Below are 13,552 nucleotides of genomic sequence, written 5' to 3' on the forward strand. Positions count from 1 at the left end.
GGAACAAAGCGTGCCCAGTGTTACTAACCTCGGCCTGTATGCCTTTGGACTGTGGGAGGGAACAAAGCGTGCCCAGTGTTACTAACCTCGGCCTGTATGCCTTTGGACTGTGGGAGGGAACAAAGCGTGCCCAGTGTTACTAACCTTCGCCTGTATGCCTTTGGACTGTGGGAGGGAACAAAGCGTGCCCAGTGTTACTAACCTCGGCCTGTATGCCTTTGGACTGTGGGAGGGAACAAAGCGTGCCCAGTGTTACTAACCTCGGCCTGTATGCCTTTGGACTGTGGGAGGGAACAAAGCGTGCCCAGTGTTACTAACCTCCGCCTGTATGCCTTTGGACTGTGGGAGGGAACAAAGCGTGCCCAGTGTTACTAACCTCGGCCTGTATGCCTTTGGACTGTGGGAGGGAACAAAGCGTGCCCAGTGTTACTAACCTCGGCCTGTATGCCTTTGGACTGTGGGAGGGAACAAAGCGTGCCCAGTGTTACTAACCTCCGTCTGTATGCCTTTGGACTGTGGGAGGGAACAAAGCGTGCCCAGTGTTACTAACCTCGGCCTGTATGCCTTTGGACTGTGGGAGGGAACAAAGCGTGCCCAGTGTTACTAACCTCGGCCTGTATGCCTTTGGACTGTGGGAGGGAACAAAGCGTGCCCAGTGTTACTAACCTTCGCCTGTATGCCTATGGACTGTGGGAGGGAACAAAGCGTGCCCAGTGTTACTAACCTCGGCCTGTATGCCTTTGGACTGTGGGGGGGAACCCGTGCGGTCGTGGAGAGAGCATACAAATTCCTTACAGACGCCAGCGGGAATTGAACCTGGGTTGCTGGCGCTGTAAAGTGCTGGCTAACCACTAACCTACTGTGCCACTGAAGCTGTCAAATGTTCAAATTAGTCTTTTTAAAAAGTTTCACATTTTAAACATTTGAAACAAGATTCCAGCATGGATAAAGCAGTGGCTGATTGGCAGGAGGCAAAGAGTGGGAATAAAGGGAGCCTTTTCTGATTGGCTGTTGGTGACTCATGGTGTCCACAGGAGTCTGTGTTGGGAGCGATTCATTTTACGTTATGCGTCAATGAGTTGGATGACGGAATTGATGGCTTGGTTACAAAGTTTGCAGACGATATGAAGATGGGTGGAGGGGCAGGTAGTTTTGAGGAAGTAGAGAGGCCTCAGAAGGACTTGGGCAGATTATGAGAATGGGCAAAGAAATGGCAGATGGAATAGTGTTAGGAAGGGTATGGTCATACACTTTGGTAGAAGGAACAACAAGGTTGACTATTTTCTAAATGGAGAGAAAATACAATAACTGAGGTGCAAAGGAACTTGGGAGTCCTTGTGAAGGATTCCCTAAAGGTTAATTTGCAGGTTGAGACTGTGGTGAGGAAGGGAAATGCAATGTTAGCATTCATTTCAAGAAGACTGAAATATAAAAGCAAGGATGTAATGTTCAGACTTTATAAAGTACTTGTGAGGCCTCACTTGGAGTTTTGTGAGCAGGTTTGGGCCCCTTAGAAACGATGTTCTGACATTGGAGAGGATTCAGAGGAGGTTCACAAAAATTATTCAAGGATTAAGCAACTTGTCATGTGAAGAGTGTTTGATGGCTCACGACTTGTATTCACCAGAATTCAGAAGAAAGAGGGGTGACCTCATTGAAATCTATTGAATGGTGAAAGGCCTTGATAAGAGTGGATGTGGAGAGGATGGTTCCTGTGGTGGGAGTCTAAGACCAGAGGACACAACTTCAGAATAGAAGGATGTCCTTTTAGAATGGAGATGAGCAATTTCTGTAGCCAGAGAGTGGTCAATCTGTGGAATTCTTTGCCACGGGTAGATGTGGAGGCCGAGGCTTTTTGTATATTGAAGGCAAAGGTTGGTCAGGGAATAAAGGTTTACGGGGAGAAGGCAGAAGATTGGGGCTGAGAGGAAAATCAGATCAGCCATGATGAAATGGTGGAGCAGACTCAATGTGCTAAATGGCCTGATTTTGCTCCTACATCTTATGGTCTTAAGGGATCTGAATGTGAGCAACAGGGCCTGTGAGGACTTGATCAGCTTTAGCTAAGGCTGGGCCAAATAGTCTGGCTGAATCTGAGGTTGTGTTGATTGTAAATGCAGCACACCTTTCAGTGTATGTTGTACGGTTCCATGTACACATGATAAATAAATCTCAATCTGACCATGCTTTTGTTCTGAAACATGACAGAGGCAAGCTGGTTTCTGTGCTGTTAGCTTCGCTCAGAGGTGTGTCCCCACCGCTGTAACCTCAACCTCTTCGCACTGTCTTGCAGAGGCCGAGAAGATCGCTCAAGTGGCTGAAATCAAGTTTGCTCAAATGATCATGGAAAAGGAAACGGAGAAACGGATATCAGAGATTGAAGGTGGGTGTAGTGTCTCATGCCACGTTACTGTCAGGCAGGAAAGCCCCAAGGTATCTCACACCGCACACTCTTCAGCTGTGACAGCAGGTTGGGCACTCGTTGGGTGATGGGAATCCCGCCTCACTGCTTCTGTTGTGTCAACCTTTGGAGCGGTTTAGTGGCTGCAGACAGAGGAAGAAACCGGTGTGTGTCTATATGGTCTTGTACTGCTACGCTCACCCCCATGTCTTCTGTCTCGCCCTCCTCCCTCCCACAGATGGGGCCTTTCTCGCACGGGAAAAAGCTCGAGCGGACGCTGACTTTTACACTGCCAAACGAGTGGCTGAGGCAAACCGGGTGAGAGCCTGGGGTGAGGGGAGAGAACTAGGTGGGGTGGGGAAGTGGGTGGCAGCATGCGGTGGTGGGGGGTGGAAGATCAGACGCAAGAGGAGTAGGGGAGGGGAGAGAACAGGATGGGGTGGGGAAAGAGGCAAGATGGTCACTGTACTGCGGAGGGGAAGAGGGAGGGGTCCCTTTATTGAGGAGGGGATAAGCCTTGAGGGGAGAGGGAGGGTCACTGATGAGGAGGGGAACAGCCTTGAACATTTGGGTGGATGAAGGGATTGCATCCTAGTTTTGAGTGTTTCTCAGCCCAACAAACCTTCCTGGCAGGGGGACTGTGGGGACCCCGCCAGCAGGGGGACTGTGGGGACCCCGCCGGCAGAGGGAATGCCAGGAATCAAGATGCTCTGTTATTTCTTTTCTCTCCGTTTAGCAGATGGTGTCTTTCCAGGTACTCAGGTATGCTGTTCTGACATTCATCTGTCTAATTAGTATCTAAAGGTCAGATGTAAATCTGGGATTAAAAATCAAACATAAAGCCCGAAAACAGTGAAAGCAGTGGAATGCCTTAAAGTCCCCTGGTTTAGATTTCAGAGTTAAATTTATTTATTACATTTACATTCAAAATGTACCACGAAATGTATCATTTGTGTCAACAGTCAACACCATCAGGGGTGAGTCGGGGGCAGTCCCCATTCTGGTGCCAACATGGCATGCCGATATTGTTCAGTAAAACGACACAGAACACAACAATAGTGTAACAAGGCCTTGCCCACACCGCCGGGTTCAGGAACAGTTATTAACCCTCAAGTCAAGTCAACTTTTATTCAACCATCAGGTCCCACACCACCAGGTTCAGGAACAGTTATTACCCCTCAACCATCAGGTCCCACACCACCAGGTTCAGGAACAGTTATTACCCCTCAACCATCAGGTCCCGCACCACCAGGTTCAGGAACAGTTATTACCCCCTTAAACATCAGGCTGCTGAACTGGTGTGGATAACTTCACTCACCTCTACTCAGAACTGAACTGACTGTGACCTACAGACTTACTTTCAGAGACTTTACAAGTTGCATTCTCAGTATTTTTTATTTGCACAGTTTGTTGTCGTTTGCACATTAGTTGTTTGTCAGTCTATGTTTGGTTTTATGCAAATTCTATTGTGTTATTACTTTTCCTGTAAAATGCCTGCAGGAAAATGAATCTCAAGGCATAAATGGTAACATGTACTTTGATAATAAATTTACTTGGAAACTTTGAACTGTTGGTGGAGTTATTAGTGACGCATGTTCTGTGAGCTAATGCGAGAGCTTCCCTTGTTGATGTTTTCCCCTTTGTTTTGTCTCCCCAGCTGAAGCTGAGTCCTGAGTATCTCCAGCTGCTGAGGTATCGTGCGATCGCCTCCAACAGCAAGATTTATTTTGGGAAGGACATCCCCAAGATGTTCTTGGACCTGAGCGCCTTTGCGCCAAACTCTGCGGGTAAATCATCGAATGAAGCAAGCTCCTCTCCTGAGCTCGAAAAGATGAAGGAATTTGAGGACAATCTGTAATAATGTGGATGGACTGGTGGGTGTAGTTCAGCCACTGTAAAACCAGCAGAAAATGCACTGAATCACTTCAGCTCATTTTGCCCCCCAAGTGGAGTCTCCTTAAATGTAATTACGTTGTCACCTCTGTACCGGTGGGTACGTTACAGACGCCTGTGAAAACTTAAGGTTCTGAGGGCACAGTCTTGCAGCCGGCACAGTATAGCTGCGGACTAAATCTGCACTGTGTCATAGTTATCTCCCGCCTTGGAGTCGGTGAACAGCCAAGTGCACGAGGGTGAGAATTGGCTGGCATTACACTCGGTACTGGCTCTTGCCTTTGCATGCCTGTTCACTCAGTGATAGCCTTTCTGCAGCCCTGCTCAAACCTGACACAAAGGTTCAAATTAAATTTTATTTTCAAAGTACGTACATGTCACCATATACAACACTGGAATTCATTTTCTCGAGGGCATACTCATTAAATCTATAGATTAATAACTGTGACAGAAACAACAAAATACTGCCCAACTAGTACAAAAGATAGAGAGCAGAGTACTGTACCTACCTGGTCAGCTGAGTCCTTCATGAAATCTGTAGTTTATAAAATTGATTTAGAAGTACATTGCTTAGAGGGAAGTTGCATACTGCAGATTGCAATGGGAATAATTCAAAAGAGGTACAGTATATTTAAAAGGATATTTAGAACTGTTGTCTGCAGCCTGCAGAACGTCGCTGACAATCACTGGTGCCATCTTGCTCAAATGTTTAGGTAATGTGGATATTCAGCCTTCCGGAGTCTTTGATGAACTAATTGAAGTTGGATCATTGCAAGCTTCAGTAAGTGTTGGATTACTGAATGTTTCCTGAACAGTCATCAACTGATGTAAAATCCCATCATCAGGTTCGAGCTTCTCTATTTCATTCTCTCCTCTTGATGCTTCTTGGCAGGAGATGTCTTGTCCCAGTCTGGAAAGGTCCACCTTACTGGGGAGACCTTTAGTTGACTCCATTCATGCAGCCAGCATCCCTCACTCCCTGACTATAGGTTCCTCCTCTGAAAAAACCTTCAGTCTGAACCCTGAGAAACCATGAAGTGAACAACACATTAAATACCAATAAAATTTGATTCCAGAAATCCACAGCCTACATATTGTGTGGCATGTTGATGCACATGCAGGCTTGCTGTAGTAGTGAGAATGTTTTAAAGCCAGCACACTAAGTTATGCAGGCAGCTCTCGGTTATGTACGAGAAACACCATTACACCAGCTGTGAGCTCAAACCAGGGGAAATTGTGGACAGTCGGGGTCAAATCTGACTCTGATTCATCTGTTTATCACATGTACATGGAAGTGTGCAGTGAAATGCATCAGCTCAACCTGTTGACGTGGGCTGGCCGCTGGTGTAGAGGCATCTGCACGGGACTTTGAGGTGAGTGATCCCGGGTTTGAATTCAGCCGGCTGCTTGCTTGCTTTCCATCTGTGCTGGGTTGACCGTCGAGCTCGCAACTTGGCCTCGTAAAAAACAGAGAGATGCTAAATAAACGGCAAGGTTGCTGCCCAGTGTGTGAAGGGTGGTGGGGGAGACCTGTAGATGTGCTGGAGGCACGTGTCACCACACTTGTGGGTGTACCTACACCTCAGGGACTGCAGCGGTTCAAGAAAGCCCTCTCAAGGGCATCTAGGGATGGGCAATAAATGCTGGCTTAGCTGGCGAAGCCCACATCTCATAAATGAATAAATAAAACAATACATTCTGACGCCAACATAGCATGCCCACAATGTTCAGCAGAACACACCAACAGCAAAACAAGCCCTATTCCTCTCTCCCTCCCATCCACTTATGTACACAGGCCTCTTCTGGGTCTCTAACCTCCAATGGACTTACGGACATCGGGCTTCCAACTTCTCCAGTGGACCTGCAGGCCCAAGACCTTGAATGTACCAAGGCATATTTTTTGTGCTGTAACTCGCTTTGCTGGCATGCTCTCTCTCGTCTTCTGCATTCATGTTTCTGCTGCCTTCTGATCGGCAGGTCTGCTTCCATCAGGAGTGCTCAGACCCGAGGCAGCAACTGGTGTACGTAACTTAGATCCTCTGTACTGTCCCATATCATGACTCTCTAATTGCTGTTGCGTGGACTTGGTTGCTGACCATGTCATTTTCCTTTGCCATGCACTCCAGATTCTCTCGTTACCTAAAGTGGTTTAATGTCAATGAGAGATTTGAACAGGCTCCTCCTGCTCGACCGCCAGGCTGCAGTGTGCACCAGATAAACGTGGGGCAGGATCTCTGACAGGTCTCGTTGCTGCACTGACTCCTAGCTCCTAGCTGTAACTGAGAATGTGAGGCTATCAGCAGCATGTGGATTTGTATCTTGTGCACGCCACAAGCCTGTGTTTCTAACACCGTCCCAGCAGGACCAGGCCGTGTGCACCCACACTTGCTGCCTGTTCCTGATTTGTCCTGCAGTGCTGAACGATCTGCATGGTCATCTCAATGGGGACTTCCCTTCTCAGTCACATCAGTAAGAGATCAGATTCCTGGTGTGGGCCTGTAACTCATGTCAGTGAAAGGACCAGGTGACAGTACTCTCCCAAAAAGTCAGTGTCCTGCCTGGTTTGCAGTCCAGCTCTGACCCTCCCCCCCTCACCATCGAGTCTCGCTCTGCTCCACACCCTTCCCCAAGTATTTTTTAAATTCTCTTGTTTCAGAATCATGTAACTTTTTTCTGCCTGTTGACATTGAGAATATCGAATCACTCTCTAAACAGCAATTTAATGAGAAAATATTCGCGTCTGTACACATATCTTGTCACATCCTGTTGTTTAAACTGCTTGTACTGTGGGTAGGTGCTCCATCTGCAGGCATAGAGATGTAGTCACAGTATGATCTGTTTGCATTGATGTTTAACATCATAAAAATTGTAATGAAAATCCAAGCTAACTTTAAAATGTCTGTTTTTTGCTCAGTCCTGAGATAGGGTCTCAGCCCAAAATATCGGCTCTATATTCCTTCCAAATTTGGGAAGTCCTAATGAAGTGTCTTGGCTCAAAACATTGACTCTTTATTCCTTTCTGTAGATGCCTGCTGACCTGCTGAGTTCCTCAGGCATTGTGTCGGTGTGTAGCTCTGGGTTTTGGTACAGTTGTGAATTGACACCAGCTTTCTCATTAATGCACAATGCCCGATCCATGTTTTGATTAAAGGTGTCTATATTATCTCAGTTTAAGACGATAAGATATGCTGTAGGAGCAAAGTTAGGCTATTTGGCAGTTTCAGGTTTGCTCCGTCGTTCCATCACAGCTGATCCATTCTGCTTCCTCCTCCCCATAATTTTTGACACCCTGACTAATCAAGAATCTATCAACCTCTGCTTTAAATATACCCAATGACTTTGTCTCCACAGCCGCCTATGGCAGTGAATTCCACAGATTCACCACCCTCTGGCTAAAAAAAAATTCCTCGTCTTCTCTAAAGGGACGTCCTTCTATTCTGCAGTTGTGCTCACTATACGGAGGCAACACACAAAATGCACAACAGGTCAGGCACTATCTATGGAGAGGAATAAACATTTGACATTTCAAGCTGAGACCCTTCATCAAGATGTAGGTTCTCTCCCCACAGATGCTTACTGACCTGCTGAGTGTTTCCAGCACCAGGCGGTTCTTGATGGCTGGTGAAGGCGAGCACTGGGTGTGAGATTTGGGAAAGAAATCTCTCCAGTAATCACCCCAATTTTTCCCTCTGTATCTTAAAACAAAACTAATTGTTGTTCACTCTTACTGATCCTTGCACTAAAGCAGGGGATTCCCAACCTTTGTCGTACCATGGACCCCTACCATTAACTGAAGGGTCTGTGAACCCTTGGTTGGGAATGCCCGCACTAAATGTAGCTGATGTGATCAAGCACAAACATCCCACACTTGAACGGTATCATACTTTTCTTTTTGGTTCTTAACCGCTCGTGACAGGAACTGAATGTGATCTAAGGTGTGTGTGTGTAAATGATTTAGATTAGGTGGTAGTCTGGCTGGAACCATTTCAACTGTGATCTCTGTTTTGGATTTTTTATCCTTATGTTCAAAGCGTCCAATTGTATTTGGAATATATTTTCTGTGAACCCTAATAGGTTCACTTCAAGATGTCCTGAAATCTTACAATAAAAGGAATGTCAGACTGGTGAGTGAGTGTATTTATTTATTTCAGGAATGGTTCCTCGCCCTCACCCTCCGTGCTGACGATTTCATTGCAGAGGGGATAGAACGAGCTGGAAGAACATGGAGCCGGTGGGATTCATCACGTAAACCCTCTTCAACAGACAATAAGGGAAAAGTCATAAAATTAGCAAATGTTGTACTCTTCACACCCTCGGGGTATATCAACACATTTTGTTGGTTGGTTGGGGAATGTGGCTCTGAACTTGTATTTGCTGGAGTGTAAGAATTTGGGGGGTGGGGTAGATTTCACTGAAAGCTAACGGATAATGGAAGGCCTAGAACAATCGGATCAGGATCGTCCATGTCATACAACACGACACATGATGATGGTGACTAAACGGCTTAGATAGAGTGGACATGGAGGGGATGTTTCCTATAGTGGGGGAGTCTAGGATCAGAGGGCACAATGTCAGAATAGAGGGATGTTCATTTAGAACAGAGATGAGGAAGAATTTCTTAGCCAGAGGGTGGTGAATCTGTGGAATTCATTGTCACAGGTGGCTGTGGAGGCCAAGTCATTGGGTATATTCGCAGAATTTGATAGGCTCTTGATTAGTCAGGGCATCAAATGTTACAGGGAGAAGTCAGGAGAATGAGGCTGAGAGGGAAAATAAATCAGCCGTGATGGAATGGTGGAGCAGGCTTGATGGGCTGAATGGCCTAATTCTGCTCCTATGTCTTGTTATGTTGTTTTCCACTTTCTACATGGTGTGTAAGAGGAAGCCCACGTAGTGACGGACAAACTCCGTCCAGACAATTGAACCCTGATTGCGAGCGCAGTAATGGCGTTACACTAACCGCAATCTAGTGACGAGGTAGGGCAGGTGGCTGAGCTATCAGAGGGAAACACTCTGAGACCGGTGAGCAAATTCTATTTGATTTAAAATAGTTATGGAAAAAGATATAACTATAAGATAGATTCAGAAAATGGAATCTGATATGAGAGGACAGTTAATATGACATTTCTTCAGCCCAACAAGTCCATGCTGGTTCTGAGAGCATCCACATCTAAACATTAGGGAGCTGGTTTCAACAGCTTGGAAATGTATGGATAAAGTTAAAGGGAAGGAGAGTGCAGGAGACGTTACTGGAGTCTCCGGAATAAACACAGAATACAGACATTTACAGCACATTACAGGCCCTTCGGCCCACAATGTTGGGCTGACCATGTAACCTACTCTAGAAACTGCCTAGAATTTCCCTAGTGCATAGCCCTCTATTTTTCTAAACCTATCTAAGAGGCTCTTAAAAGACCCCATTGCATCTGCTTCCACCACCTCCCTGTGTGAAAAACTTACCCCTGCGATCCCCTCGGTACCTCTTTCCAAGCACCTTAAAACTATGCCCCCCTCGCGTTAGCCATTTCAGCCCCAGGAAAAAGCCTCTGGCCATCCACATGATCAATGCCCCTCACCATTTTATAAATAAAGAATAAAGTTTAGAAAGGGATAATCATTTAACTTCTGGCATCATGGAGACAAAATTGAAAAATGTGTCAGGACTCAAGGTGCATACAGTATACGAAATAAAGTAGGTGATCTTATAGCACAGTTAGAGATGGGCAAATATGACGTTGTGGGCATCACTGAGTGATGGTTTAAAGAAGATCACGTTGTGAGCTTACATCCAAGGATAGATAGATAGATACTTTATTCATCCCCATGGGGAAATTCAACATTTTTTCCAATGTCCCATACACTTATTGTAGCAAAACTAATTACATACAATACTTAACTCAGTAAAAATATGATATGCATCTAAAATCACCCTCTCAAAAAGCATTAATAATGGCTTTTAAAAAGTTCTTAAGTAGTTTACTTAAATACATTGAGTCCTAACCCCGGCACTTTAACATATCTTACTCCTGGCGGTTGAATTGTAAAGCCGAATGGCATTGGGGAGTATTGATCTCTTCATCCTGCCTGAGGAGCATTGCATCGATAGCAACCTGTCGCTGAAACTGCTTCTCTGTCTCTGGATGGTGCTATGTAGAGGATGTTCAGGGTTTTCCATAATTGACCGTAGCCTACTCAGCGCCCTTCGCTCTGCTACCGATGTTATACTCTCCAGTACTTTGCCCACGACAGAGCCCGCCTTCCTTACCAGCTTATTAAGACGTGAGGCGTCCCTCTTCTTAATGCTGCCTCCCCAACACGCCACCACAAAGAAGAGGGCGCTCTCCACAACTGACCTATAGAACATCTTCAGCATCTCACTACAAACATTGAATGACGCCAACCTTCTAAGGAAGTACAGTTGACTCTGTGCCTTCCTGCACAAGGCATCTGTGTTGGCAGTCCAGTCTAGCTTCTCGTCTAACTGTACTCCCAGATACTTGTAGGTCTTAACCTGCTCCACACATTCTCCATTAATGATCACTGGCTCCATATGAGGCCTAGATCTAAAGTCCACCACCATCTCCTTGGTCTTGGTGATATTGAGACGCAGGTAGTTTGAGTTGCACCATATCACAAAGTCCTGTATCAGTTTCCTATACTCTTCCTGTCCATTCCTGACACACCCCACTATGGCCGTGTCATCAGCGAACTTCTGCACATGGCAGGACTCCGAGTTATATTGGAAGTCTGATGTGTACAGGGTGAACAGGACCAGAGAGAGCACGGTCCCCTGCGGCGCTCCTGTGCTGCTGACCACCGTGTCAGACCTACAGTCTCCCAACTGCACATACTGAGGTCTATCTGTCAAGTAGTCCACTATCCAATCCACCATGTGAGATACACATTGTATCAACAGGACAGACAGGTGGGCTGAGGTTGGCAACAAAAACGATATCAGATCCTTAGAATGATGTGATTTAGGATAAGAAGATGTAGAAACCTCGTGGGCAGAGTTATATACAGGTCTTCAAAAAGTTTTTAAAAATCAAAGTTATTTATTATCAAAGTGTGGCGACCCACTTCCCAGTGCACTCGAACCGGCTCACAAAGCGGCGCGCACCGGCATTGAGGCCGGTCCCAAAGAGGGCGCCAAGCCTGCTTCAGCAGCGAGGGGAAAAGTCCACGTGCGGGACGGGACTGTGAATACTTGCCCCCCACAGCATTCCCGCCCGGGGAGGGCGGGATCAGGAAGACTTTAAAGTGAGGCCGCGAAGTTTGAATAAACCTCTTTTGCAACTGCAGCTCACCGACTCTGTGTCGTTATTACAGCGCTGCGTGTAGCACACCGCTACAAAAGTACACGATATGCCACCCTGGGATTCATTTTCTTGCAGGCATTCGCAGTAGAACAAATACAGTAAATACAATAGAATCTGACAAAAAAAACTGCAAAAAGCAGAGAAAATACAAATATCTGATGATAAGTAGTACTGAGAACATGAGTTGTAGCGTCCTTGACAGTGGGTCTGGAGGTTGCGAAGTCAGTTCAGAGTTGTGGGAGTGAAATTATCCACACCGGTTCAGGAGCCTGAAGGGCGGTGGCTGGTCATTGTGCATTCACCTGGCGCATTCTAACCATTCATGATACAAATCTCCCGTATCATGCAGGTTATTCCAACTAATATGCCCAATAAATAAACGTGAAGTATAACAACTTCCCTCCTTATATATATCCATCTACTAGTTGAGTTCTCACCATCCTCTGAATTTTATATAAATGCCATCCCTTTTATTTTGCTTATCCCAATTTTGTTGCCACAGTGATTGAAAGGGCCTTTTTAATTAAGTCTCGCACCTCTCCCTTATACAAAGACAACAATACATTTACATCATTAATTTTTCTTGCTGGACTGTCTGCCACCCCGTTTCCTTCAAACCCAACATGGGCAGGGACCCGTAAGAATTGGATACACAAGCCTAGAGCCTGCAGTCTCGACAGATAGTGTCCACTCTCAAGAAGAATGTCTGGCTTACAATATGAAATACCTGATTATTAAATGTCAAAAATGATAGCAACCATCTCAGATGTGAATACTGATAAACTTTGTCTGATAATATTTTCTTAATCGTCGGTCGTCCACATCTGGAATTTCCAGTTGCTGGACGATTTCCCTCCAGGCCGCTCTGACATATTGGGAAATCATGTTCATGGCAAGTTACAACAGTGGTTTGCCTTTGCCTTCTGCCGGGTGAGTGATTTTTGAGAGATCACCAGCTCTTACCCCAGCACGGATGGAGAGCGTGCAAGGGAGCCGGCCGGATTCAAACTCGGGACGTCTCGCCCCGAAGTCCAGCGCTGATGCCGCTACCAGCCGGGCATCTTAATAGTCACCTGAAACTTTGGAACAGAAACACCTGAACGACCTGTCACTGGATCTTTCGAACCATCTGAGTGTGTGTGTATATATATATATATATATATATATATATATATGTGTGTGTGTGTGTGTGTGTGAGTGTATATATATGTGTGTAAAGGGGGGTTTCTTCTTTTTCTTTGTTACTGCGTATGTTAATCAAAATGGCTTCTTTGTTTTGTTAAAAGTAGGAATGCTTCTTTGTTGCGAGAGAGTGCTGGAAGCTTGTTTGGGTTAAAATTTACTGATAACGAGAATTGTATTCCTTTGTAAACCAATTGGGATTAATGTTGTTCTTTCTTCTGAGTCTGTAAGCTATTGTTGGCTGGCTTTTGGGGAGTGGGCGCGAGGGGGTGAGAGAGAGGACGCGATGCTGTAAACTGGGCGAGGAACGGACCCCAAGTGGGGGTCCGAGGCCAGGAGGTACCCCGAGGAGAGGAGATGAAGATAGATGTGCTTGGTTGACCACTTCGGATGGTCCTGAGCTGCGGGTCGAGGAGTTCGGAGGGGATCGAATGGTGGCCAGAAGACTTCAGTAATTGAGCTCCAACGGTTGTGCACGAAGTGGTTTGGACTTTGATAAGTTTGGGGCCTTTTCTTTATTTTCTTTTCCTTAATATATACTGTATGGTTATTAATCAGTTATAGTAATCTTTATAAATTGTAATCATTTAATCGCATATGGTGTCCTGTTTGTTCTTTGGCGAGGCGGGGACATCACACAGCATCCACACAAGCTGATTACCCAGTTTGGCGGGGCCGAACTAGACTCCCCCTAGACGAGAACGAGCTGAGGCGACCCAGGGGGTTACATATATATATATATATATAAAGCCATAAT

General features: G+C 45.9%; 1 protein-coding gene across 4 annotated transcripts in view; it reads left to right on the top strand.

The window, feature by feature from the left end:
* LOC140736091 (erlin-2-like) overlaps positions 1 to 8,415 on the top strand; it is a 54,289-nt gene extending 45,874 nt beyond the window's left edge. For all 4 annotated transcript variants that reach the window (XM_073061847.1, XM_073061865.1, XM_073061857.1 and 1 more), the window contains exons 10-12: positions 2,294 to 2,383; positions 2,640 to 2,719; positions 4,059 to 8,415. In XM_073061847.1, the coding sequence (XP_072917948.1) occupies positions 2,294 to 2,383; positions 2,640 to 2,719; positions 4,059 to 4,259 (371 nt within the window). In that variant the 3' untranslated portion in view covers positions 4,260 to 8,415. The remainder of the gene's footprint in view (positions 1 to 2,293; positions 2,384 to 2,639; positions 2,720 to 4,058) is intronic.
* Positions 8,416 to 13,552: the final 5,137 nt, after the last annotated feature.

The sequence above is a fragment of the Hemitrygon akajei genome, chromosome 1 (genome assembly GCF_048418815.1).
Source record: "Hemitrygon akajei chromosome 1, sHemAka1.3, whole genome shotgun sequence".
NCBI classification, from domain to species: domain Eukaryota; kingdom Metazoa; phylum Chordata; class Chondrichthyes; order Myliobatiformes; family Dasyatidae; genus Hemitrygon; species Hemitrygon akajei.